This window comes from Lithobates pipiens, unplaced genomic scaffold, assembly GCF_037356315.1.
Source record: "Lithobates pipiens isolate NorthernLeopardFrog02 unplaced genomic scaffold, aLitPip1_a1.2 Scaffold_25, whole genome shotgun sequence".
In the NCBI taxonomy this organism is placed as follows: Eukaryota; Metazoa; Chordata; class Amphibia; order Anura; family Ranidae; genus Lithobates; species Lithobates pipiens.
In genome coordinates this window covers 205144856-205156610 of record NW_027507787.1, presented here as the reverse complement: position 1 = coordinate 205156610, position 11755 = coordinate 205144856, and the positions used below count along the sequence as shown (strand labels likewise).

The 11755-nt window shown below is 49.0% G+C and overlaps 1 protein-coding gene across 1 annotated transcript; it reads right to left on the bottom strand.

Annotated features, from left to right (window-relative positions):
• Positions 1–1758: 1758 nt before the first annotated feature.
• Positions 1759–9418, bottom strand: MRPL17 (mitochondrial ribosomal protein L17). The gene is made up of 3 exons (XM_077455476.1): positions 9074–9418; positions 7521–7589; positions 1759–2323 (listed from the first exon to the last, which is right to left on the bottom strand). Exons 1-3 carry the CDS (start codon positions 9356–9358, stop codon positions 2072–2074), a joined length of 606 nt encoding a protein of 201 aa, XP_077311602.1. The 5' UTR covers positions 9359–9418; the 3' UTR covers positions 1759–2071.
• Between the last annotated feature and the right edge of the window lie 2337 nt (positions 9419–11755).

Sequence of the window (11755 nt, the reverse complement as noted above, 5' to 3'; positions counted from 1 at the left end):
GACCAAATTAACTATTTAAAATTCATTAAAAACTAGAGATCAACTTTAATCCTTTTAGTTCCTGTGGATATTACTAGACCTATACTAAAATCTCTTCAGCGATCTTTATTGTTTAAAATGTTTTTCTGTAGCTGGAAAGACAGCCAGAGAGGAGAAAGAAAACGGAGAGAGGTTGAGGAAGGGGGGGGGGGTATCGTGGACAAACACGGCTGTACATTTGTAGAACTATTGCCACGTACACACTACCGGACTTTGAGGGACTAGGTCCAACAGTCTTCTCAACGGACTTTCAGCGGTGTTCCGACTGACTTTCTGAACAAACAGACTTGGCAACACGCAGGCACACCAAAGTCCGACGGATTCGAACGTGATGATGTACAACCGGACTAGAATAAGGAAGTTCATAGCCAGTAGCCAATAGCTGCCCTAAAGTCAGTTTTCGTCCATCGGACTAGCATACAGCATTTTCGACCGGACTCGAGTCCCTCGGAAAGATTTGAAAAATGTCGAAATTGTTCGGTGGATACGTTCCGTCGGACCTAGTCCGTCAAAAAGTCTGATCGTGTGTATGTGGCTTAAGAGGGCACTGCTGCATTTTTTTATTTTTTTTGTTTACAGAAATAACCACCAAGTTGAAACATATGATATTAAAAGAGAAGTATGGGTTTTTTTTTTTTGCTAATCATACTGATGCTGCAGCTGTCCCTGCACTGAGATACGAAACTCAGAACACCGCCGATAGCTCGGTTCTCACTCCTCCCCGAGCAGAGAGACGCTGCCTGTCAGTCAGCATCGCTCCTGGTCTGCTACTCCATGCTCATTGGAGCTCTGAGCTGTGGAGGAGCGGGGATCGGCTGAGACTGCCATCAATCAAGGCAGCTGGCGGATCCAGACTTGGGAAGTCGGGATAACGCAGTGCCTCACTGATGGCAAGGACGTCAGCAGAGAGCGTATTCAGACCACTCTCCGGTGAAAACCGGTCACAGGAGTACAAAATTAATTACACTCCTGTGACCCAAAGGAGAAGTCCAGCCTAAAAAGCTCAGGCCGAGCTTCTCCTTTAACTTATTTTGGAGTGACTTAACCGTTTAGATCCTTAAACCTTTTGTAAAAATTATAAATGGAATAGTTTCTACACACATGTTGGTGGATCCAGCTTCCTTTCAGCTGTTAAAGTAGAACCATAGGCAAGACTTTTTTTTTTTCCATTTTGAATAGAGTAAGGGAGGGTTATAACCCTCTCCCCGCCACCCCGTTTACATCCACTTGCCCCATAGACAAGAGTGGACTGGGTCTGTGTCTGCAGAGTGAAATGGACACGGACCTGTCATCCACCTGCTCAGTGGAGAGATCCACTGCAGAACAAGCGGATCCCGCTCCACGGAGGCGCCCGTGTGAAAGGGGCCTTACAATACTTTTCTGAGGCTGACTGATAATATGTCACCTCAGAACACACGGGTGTGCTAATTTGTTAATTATTAACAGCTTGGAAAAGTGGCAGTCGTAATTTCTCCCAGGATTCTAAGATAAGATGGAAACCTTGCACTCAAAACATGGATGCATTAGTGGGAGACATAGGTGGCTGCTGCCTAAATTAAATCCTGGAACGAAGGAGCTGAGGGTGAGGCCGAGCCATGCTGTTTGCGTCTATGGGCACAGGCAGCGTGTCTCCAAATCGAACCAAAATGAGTGCCCCCCTAGTAAACAGCTTGCCAGGGGGGCAATTGTAGAAGAGGAGGACCCCATTACACAGAGCAGGCAAGTATGACATTTTTATTTTTTTTTTTAACGAAGCTTTAGAATTACTTGAAAACAACGGTAAGAAAAAAAAAAAAAAGCAATAGTATAGTTGATCTTATAGAACGATTGATGTAAAAATCGCATGCCAGTCAGATTTTACGCTCCATCAGGTTACCATGCACTGCACGTGTGTTGTAGTCACAGAATGTTAACCATTTATAATGCTTCATTCTGTATTTATTTCTTCTCTTTAACAAAACGCACAAAGAGTTCACGGTAAAGGCTTCATGGTACAATGTCTGCAGGAGAAATCCTGGGGAATCCTGGCAGATTAGGATGACGACTCCTGCAGGCTGTTCTCTTGGCGGTAGCCCAGCAGAAGCTGGTTAATAAGAGTCTTGTCATTATCCCTCTTTTTAACAGGTAAAGGTGGATATGGGTTTTCCTTGTATTCTATTACGCCCATTTTGGCTCGGTCCAGGTTCTCTCGGTTCGGGATCTGGTACATGCTCGTGTAGTTTCCATTGTATGAACTGAAGCGAGGAACCAGAACCTTGAAAAGCTTATGAATGAGGTCCTTTTCCTGAAAAAAAAAGCATTAAAAAAATTTAGCTCCAAAAATATTACTATTAAAGCAAGCAATAAGGGCTGCAGCCTTATGAGTTGATGTGAAATCTCCATAAATACCTGTACAATATTGTAATTAGAAATATATTTCCATTAGAGGGAAATATATATTTAAAGTATTGAGTGTTTGTGTTGGTGTTACTGTAATTAGTTCAACTTCAAAGCTTGGCTTTTTGTTTTCCCTGATAACATCTCACCTGGGAAGTAAACTGATTGACTCATCCAATCAGGCTGTTCCCAATATACATTTACTTGGTACAGTGACCAATTAGGGAGAATTATATTAGCCACACTACAGAAAGTAGGGGGGGGGGATATAATGCTTTGTGAGCAAGCCAACTCACTCTGGTGTGGGAACACACGGCAGTCACCATGGGCTGACCTGAAGTTAACAGGTCATCTAACTCTGAACTTGCACCTTATATTGTATTGTAAATATGGTTCTGTGAGTAATTTGTAAATATCATGCAAGCCAGGGGACCTACACTGTACATTGTGTTGTAAATACTCTCTGGTGTGTAATTTGTATATATTATGTAACCCTATAAATAAATGTGTATTGCTGATTGAACTACCTCTTTTGTACAAAATCTCTCAGATCTAGATATGTATATGTCCATACTACTACAATGATTGAGGTGTATGCACATAATCATAAATACTAGTCAACAAACTTACCAGGCGTGTCTTCAAAAACACGCCAATATTAAAACATGTATGTTAAGGCACTGTGTCTTCTTGCTACAAATCCCCTTTGTTATAGTAAATGACTTGCCCCAGTGTACTGTATGCGTTTTGTAGAAAATATGCCGCTATTTACCTTATGTTATAGCACCGCTCATGTGACCGGTTGCCTCTCTCCTCTTTCGATCTGACAGCAAAGCGGGCAGGGCTGAGAATCCCCCGCTGACGTCAGCAAGGAGGAGAGGGGCGGCTGGTCACGTGAGTGTCACTCTAAAATAAGCTATATAGTGGCGTATTTTTTACAAAACACATGCACTGGGGCAAATAATTTACTATAACAGAGGGGACTGTAGCACTAACACTAAGTTATGATAGCAGCAGGAATGGAGGGCCGGATAGGAGCTGACAGAAGGCAGGGGGTTAGTTAGAGAGCTGTGAATGACGGAGGCACATAAACTGACCAGGGCTCAGTAGCCATGGTAAAGCGTGGTCAGTTAACTGGGGGGGAGGGTGTGTGTGTGTGTGTGTGTGTGTGTGTGTGTGGCAGAACCAGGTATTTCAGGTGATACAGGGGACCAAATGACACAGCACAAGCACTGTGCTGCATAATATGCTTTAAAGGAACAGGATCTCTAGATGAAAGGGTTACAAACACTTTAGGCCCCTTTCACACAGGGCACGTCCATTTTGACAGACTCGCTTGCTCAGTGAAGAAATCGATCCATTGATTTCCGCCGAGCAGGCGGATGACAGGCCCAGGTTCGTCTCCACTCACTGTGCTGAGACAGACCTTTCAGAGTCTCGTTCTCCTCTATGGGAGATCGGATGAAAACGGATCCACCTGTCTGTTTTCATCTGATCTGTCAGACAGTTGGAAAATAGGGTCTCCATCTATCTGGATTTGACAGATCGGAATGGCGGCAGATGTCAGCAGACATGTCACAGCCAACATCCGTTGCTCCATAGAGGTGAATGGATCGTCCAATCAGCTCCACCTGAAAAACAGACAGGCAGACCTGATCCGACAGCATGTGTGAAAGGGGCCTTTAACTACTTGGCAATCAGGCTTTTTCGGTCACTTTTTGTTTGCAAGTTTAAATCAGTATTTTTTGCTAAAAAAATTACTTGGAACCCCAAACATTATACTTTTTTTTTTTTTTTTTAACATTTTAGGGAAAAAAATGGTAATCATTTACCCAAATTTTTTGTATAACGTGAAAGATGATGTTACGCTGAGTAAATAAATACCCAAAATGTCATGCTTTAAAACTGTACGCGCTCGTGGAATGGCGACAAACTACAGTACAGTGCACAACCATGGAAGGATGGGGGAGCGTTCATTTTTTATTGTCTAATGCCCCCCCCCCCCTGCTAAGAAAGGCTGGCTTACAGCATTCAATAAAAGTTTCAGCTCTGAGCAGAGTGACACTTCAACCACTTCCAGCGGGGATATCTGAATTTGCCAGAGATTCTGTGCACCGTAAAAACAATCATAGAGGCAGTTCCACCGCTTGATCGTTCTTACAGGGACACCCCCCTTCTCCGGGCTCTCCCGTGCCATCGGACCCAGAGAAAGAATCTGCTGCCGCCAGGTGAAGAACATAGAGATTGATGACCATCTGGTCACTGGAAGTCATCTGTATGACCTTCAAAGGCCCAAGCGCGACATTATGACGTCACGTCTGGGCCGCGGATGTCAACAAAGCAGCGATCTAAACTGGAAAGCATCAGATATGTAATTTTTTTTTTTTGATCTGATGCTTTCAAGCCTGGAGGAGAGATGTGGAGTCTTATGGACCCCACATCTCTCCATAAAGAGGACCTGTCATACACACCATTCCTATTACAAGGGATGTTTACATTCCTTGTAATAGGAATAAAAGTGATCAAAATAAATAATTTTGAAAGAAAGTGTAAAAATCAAAAAAAAGCTCCCCGGTAGCTTGCGTACAGAAGCTAACGCATACGCAAGTCCCGCCCACATATGTAAACGCCATTTTAAACCACACGTGAAGTATCGCCACAGATGTTAGAGAGAGCAATAATTCTAGACCTCCTCTGTAACTCTAAATATGTAACCTGTAAAAAAATTTAAAGCGACGCCTATAGGGATTTTTAATAGGGATGCACCGAAATTTCGGCCGCCGAAACATATCGGCCGAAAATGCCCTTTTCGGCAATTTGCCGAAAGGAAAAAACGGCTGATAATTGAGCCGAAAATGGGGCGGGCCTGGGGGCGGAGCCCCGCCCCTGGTGCCGCCCATGATGGGGGTGAATAGCGCAGGACTGATGCAGCCAGCGATGCCCCTCTGCAGTGAAGAGAGCCGTCTGGTTGAATAGAGCGCTGGGGAACATCACAGCTTTCATTTCAATAGCTGTGTGTTCCCCGTCGCGCGCCGTCACACACAGCCCCTCCCCCTTGTCCGGGGAACTTTGATAGACAGATCACCTGTCCAGATTGGACGGGTGATCTGTCTATCAAAGTGCCTGGACAAGGGGGAGGGGCTGTGTGTGACGGCGCGCGACGGGGAACACACAGCTATTGAAATGAAAGCTGTGATGTTCCCGGCGCTCTATTCAACCAGACGGCTCTCTTCACTGCAGGGGGGCATCGCTGGCTGCATCAGTGGGGGGGGCATCGCTGGCTGCATCAGTGGGGGGGGGCATAGCTGGCTGCATCAGTGGGGGGGCATAGCTGGCTGCATCAGTGGGGGGGGGGGCATAGCTGGCTGCATCAGTGGGGGGGGGGGCATAGCTGGCTGCATCAGTGGGGGGGGGGCATAGCTGGCTGCATCAGTGGGGGGGGGCATAGCTGGCTGCATCAGTGGGGGGGGGGCATAGCTGGCTGCATCAGTGGGGGGGGGGCATAGCTGGCTGCATCAGTGGGGGGGGGGCATAGCTGGCTGCATCAGTGGGGGGGGGGCATAGCTGGCTGCATCAGTGGGGGGGGGGCATAGCTGGCTGCATCAGTGGGGGGGGGGCATAGCTGGCTGCATCAGTGGGGGGGGGCATAGCTGGCTGCATCAGTGGGGGGGGCATAGCTGGCTGCATCAGTGGGGGGGGGGCATAGCTGGCTGCATCAGTGGGGGGGGGGCATAGCTGGCTGCATCAGTGGGGGGGGCATAGCTGGCTGCATCAGTGGGGGGGGGGCATAGCTGGCTGCATCAGTGGGGGGGGGGGCATAGCTGGCTGCATCAGTGGGGGGGGGGGCATAGCTGGCTGCATCAGTGGGGGGGGGGGCATAGCTGGCTGCATCAGTGGGGGGGGGCATAGCTGGCTGCATCAGTGGGGGGGGCATAGCTGGCTGCATCAGTGGGGGGGGCATAGCTGGCTGCATCAGTGGGGGGGGGCATAGCTGGCTGCATCAGTGGGGGGGGGCATAGCTGGCTGCATCAGTGGGGGGGGGCATAGCTGGCTGCATCAGTGGGGGGGGCATAGCTGGCTGCATCAGTGGGGGGGGGGGCATAGCTGGCTGCATCAGTGGGGGGGGGGGCATAGCTGGCTGCATCAGTGGGGGGGGGCATAGCTGGCTGCATCAGTGGGGGGGGCATAGCTGGCTGCATCAGTGGGGGGGGCATAGCTGGCTGCATCAGTGGGGGGGGCATAGCTGGCTGCATTACTGGGGGGGCATAGCTGGCTGCATCACTGGGGGGGCATAGCTGGCTGCATCACTGGGGGGGCATAGCTGGCTGCATCACTGGGGGGGCATAGCTGGCTGCATCACTGGGGGGGCATAGCTGGCTGCATCACTGGGGGCAACACTGGCTGCACTTATCTCTTTTATCATGTCGCCAGTCTCTGACCACCTCCTGTACCATGTCGCCAGTCTCTGACCACCTCCTGTACCATGTCGCCAGTCTCTGACCACCTCCTGTACCATGTCGCCAGTCTCTGACCACCTCCTGTACCATGTCGCCAGTCTCTGACCACCTCCTGTACCATGTCGCCAGTCTCTGACCACCTCCTGTACCATGTCGCCAGTCTCTGACCACCTCCTGTACCATGTCGCCAGTCTCTGACCACCTCCTGTACCATGTCGCCAGTCTCTGACCACCTCCTGTACCATGTCCCCAGTCTCTGACCACCTCCTGTACCATGTCGCCAGTCTCTGACCACCTCCTGTACCATGTCGCCAGTCTCTGACCACCTCCTGTACCATGTCCCCAGTCTCTGACCATCTCCTGTATAAAAATATTTTTTAAAAACAGTCATTTTCGGTATCGGTGCTGTTTCAGTATCGGTTTCGGTTTTCGGCCTAGTGTATTTTTCATTTTCGGTATCGGTTTCGGCACCAAAAAAACCCATTCGGTGCACCCCTAATTTTTAACTACCAAAGTTTGGCGCCATTCCATGAGTGTGCACAATTTTAAAAGTGTAACTTGTTGGGTATCTATTTACTCGACATAAGATCTTTTGTATTATGCAAAAAAAAATTGGGTGGTTAAACATGCAAACAAATATTGACTTACCGTCAGCCAGAAGTCCGCCATCTTCATTGCTTTCTCGTTGGCATCTCCGCGCTTTCCATAATCAATAATCTGAGAAAAAGTAAGCAGAGATAAAAAAAATTTTTTTATATAAAACCGTAATTTTTGTTTGACGAGAATTCACAAATCATTACAACAGCAATGCATAGGATAATATAGAGAGTTCTTGTTTCTATTTTTAATGAAAATTTAAAATATTGCATTTTGCTTTTAAATTGATTAAATTGGCTGTAAATCCCAAATCTTATTATAAGGGAGAAAATGACTATCTGTACAGACATGCTGGCACCCCCTGCGCCCCTCGCTACACAGCACAGGCACCCCCTGCGCCCCTCGCTACACAGCACAGGCACCCCCTGCGCCCCTCGCTACACAGCACAGGCACCCCCTGCGCCCCTCGCTACACAGCACAGGCACCCCCTGCGCCCCTCGCTACACAGCACAGGCACCCCCTGCGCCCCTCGCTACACAGCACAGGCACCCCCTGCGCCCCTCGCTACACAGCACAGGCACCCCCTGCGCCCCTCGCTACACAGCACAGGCACCCCCTGCGCCCCTCGCTACACAGCACAGGCACCCCCTGCGCCTCTCGCTACACAGCACAGGCACCCCCTGCGCCTCTCGCTACACAGCACAGGCACCCCCTGTGCCTCTCGCTACACAGCACAGGCACCCCCTGCGCCCCTCGCTATACAGCACAGGCACCCCCTGCGCCTCTTGCTATACAGTACAGGCACCCCCTGCGCCTCTCGCTATACAGTACAGGCACCCCCTGCACCTATCTCCCTCACCATGCTTTGTAAGAGGAATATCATCCCCCCTAAACCGTACAGGTGAAGTGAAGAGAGATTTGTGTTAATTACTCCTGAACCCAGCATTCTGCATTACAATTAACCTCTGAACACTGCCGTACTTACTACTGACCTGTGCTCTGCGTTACCCGTTCCTGCCCTTGGTGTTACTCGTTCCCGACCCTCTGCATTATTCGTTCCTGGAACCTGCCCTTGTGGTACCCTTCCTTGCCCTTGGCATTAGTTGTTCCCAGCCCCTACCCTCTGTGTTATCTGTACCTGTTTTTGGCCCTCTGCATTACCCGCTCCCTGCCCTTGGTGTTACCCATTCCCGGCCCCCGCCCTCAGCGTTACCTGTTCCCAGCCCCTGCCCTTGGCTTTACCCATTCCTGGACCCTGCCCTTGGCGGTACCCTTCCCTGCCCTCTGCATTGTTCCCAGGCGCTGCCCTCAGCATTACCCGCTCCCTGCCCTCAGCGGTACCCATTCTCGGCCCCTGTGTTTCTGACCCCTGCCCTCGGTGGTAATTGCCGGTGACCCCTTGGTGTTCAGTGATCAGTAATCGCTCTACCATACAATGGTGTCTCATACTCCCGGATATAATGTACATCTGATGTGTCCCCTTCTCACCACCAGAACTCTCTCACGGTTACAAAGCTGATAGGTAGAATGTAGACATATGTCATCCACCAATCACACTAAACCCCCTCCCCCCACACACGATCAGAGAGCCCGGGGATGTCACCTTGTTAGCATAGAAGGTCAGCTCATCGGCCCGGGCCCAGGTGGTCTCTATTCTCTCATGTCTGACCAAAGCAGTCAGGAGATTCCGCAGCATATCTAGCCGGGATCGGGGCCCGAGCCCCATACGCCGGGCCACTCTGCCATGAGACACCAGAAGTCCCGGGAACAACCGCATGACAACAGCCACAGGTCTCCGATAATTCACTTCCGGGTCGTGAGGACTACTTCCGGCTTCTGTATGCGCTTCACGCACTTCCTTGTTCCGTACAAAAGAAGCCGAGTTCATTTCTAGAAATGCTCATATTTCTGTATGAATTTCCGGTCAGGGAGCGATCATACTTCCCAGATCTTCTTTATCTCCTCTCCATCACGCGTCTTACTATACCATCTCTTCTCATCAGGGACCTCATTATCTTATCTCCGCCCATCTCGGCGCTTATTGTCATATCTCCTCCTATTGGGTTTCCATAACTCCCCACTTTCTGAGATGGAATGAGGGACACCTGTAAGCGAAAGTATGTCGTCATAAGACACCCCCCTTGCCACGCCCCCTTAAAGGAGAAATATACAAAAAAAGAATGATAAGTTAAACCCACACGTGCTTTTTTATCACTACTATTCCTTTATATCAGCTTTTGGAATTTACAAATACAGCATTTAGAAATCAGATGAAAAGTTTAGCACCGGAAAACACTTTTTGAAAGATAAAAAGTGCATTTTATATACAACTATATAGATCAGACCAAAATGAGGGACAAATGAGGAGGAAAGAGGGACAGTCCCTCCAAATCAGGAGAAAGAAGGACAGAGGGGCTCTAGAGTAAGTGCAGCATTATTTTTATATTTCAAAGCTGCACTTAGTTTGGCGCCCCTCCGTCCTTTTCTCTTGTATTTCTAGAATTTCCTGCTTCACTGTAAGCGTAGAGAGCTACTAGTCATTGCCTGACATCATGGACAGGGGCGTAACTATAGGGGGTGCAGCAGTCGCGACCGCAACTGGGCCCTGTGATGCAGGGGGCCCATGCAGCCCCCTCTACATATGGCCGGCAGCAGCATAGGCAGCTAGGGGTACCAGTGCACCATGCACACGGGTGGCTGGAGGTGGAGGGTGACTAGCAGAGCTCCATGCTCGACTATCGCACTGGCTGCTCTTTAGTTGTGCATTTCCTGCATGACCTGTGTCCTCGGCCGGCTCCTCAGAGTACCCATCTCCTGCCCCATGCATTGCCGCTCAGTCCGATGTCTGTTCTCCCCAGACAGAGTCCCGCCCCCCCCCCCCACGAGTCCGGCCCACACTGCACTGCATACTTCTCCCAGGTAAACAAACTTTGAGCACACAGATGCAGTGCAGTCCTATGAGAGCCCCCCAGAGGACACTGCAGGCTTGTCTGCCAGCCCCCCTCCTCCCCTCATACACAGATGATGAAAGGTCTTTCTGGGAGATATGCTGATCGCTCATCCAGCACACTGGATGGAGCCCAGGCCAACATGGATGAGTGCACGGCCTGCAGCTTGGTCATGGTGAGTGAGAGGACCCCATCCCCCACACACCATTACATACCACCTCCATCTCTCCCTGGGGACAGGGACCCCCACCTCCCCTGGGGACAGGGACCCCTTCTCACCCGGTGGCAGTAACTTCATCTGCCCTGGAGAAAAGGAACTCATCTCTTCTGGGGATGGGGATCCCATCCTGCCTAGGGACAGTCCCCCAATGGGGCACCTAAAAATGTAAAAAAAAACGAATAAAAAAAAAACTACTGATACCAGTGGTGGAACTACAGGGCTCACAAAGGTCATACCTGTGACCACACCCTGGAGTTCCACCGCCGGACTCGGAGGGAAGGGCCCTGACTGGGGTTCAGGGGGGCCCTTCATGGTTTCTTGCATCGGGGCCCTGAAGGTTCTAGTTACGCCACTGATCATGGACTTTCTATTATGGACTCATTGTTTTACATTATGATGTTTTCATGACCAGTATCGCGCTTTTCTTTTATATTTGTACTACATACCTCTAGCGCCACTATCCTTGTTTGTTACAATGTTAAATCAGGAACAGTTGGAAGCTATGTGTTTGTAATTATATCTCCTCCCATTATGGTTCTCATTATCATATCTCCTCCCATTATGCTTCTCAGTATCTTATCTCCTCCCATAACAATTCTTAAAATAGTTTTACCTTTCATCACTGTTTTCCTATTTTACCTCTCCTTTTCACAGTGCTCATTATCTTGTCTCCTTCGTCATTTTACTTCCTCTTAGAAAACAAGATAAGGTCTGGTGTCACCGGTAACACACCTCCATCCCTGTAATATGCAACAAAAAAAAAGAGAAATTCGCCCTGGGACTTTAGATGAGGTGAGCACCACTAAGCCAATAAAAGTAACAAGAGTAAGTACAGTGTTTTTATTCAGTAAAAGTATTACAAGCATATTGTCATTAAAAAAAGCCACTTAGTACAAGGTACATAAAACTGGATTGAATAAAATTGGTAGTAATAGTAGTACAATTGTATATGAACAATCACATAACATAACATACAAACATCAGGTGTACCCGACATGTTTCGCGAGTCCCAGATCGCTCTTCAGGGGTAGAGGTGTATGATTTGTACCTAAGGTAAAAGGATACAGTTTGGTATATGGCAAATACTTGGTATTATAAGGCAGAGGGTAAGAGGGGC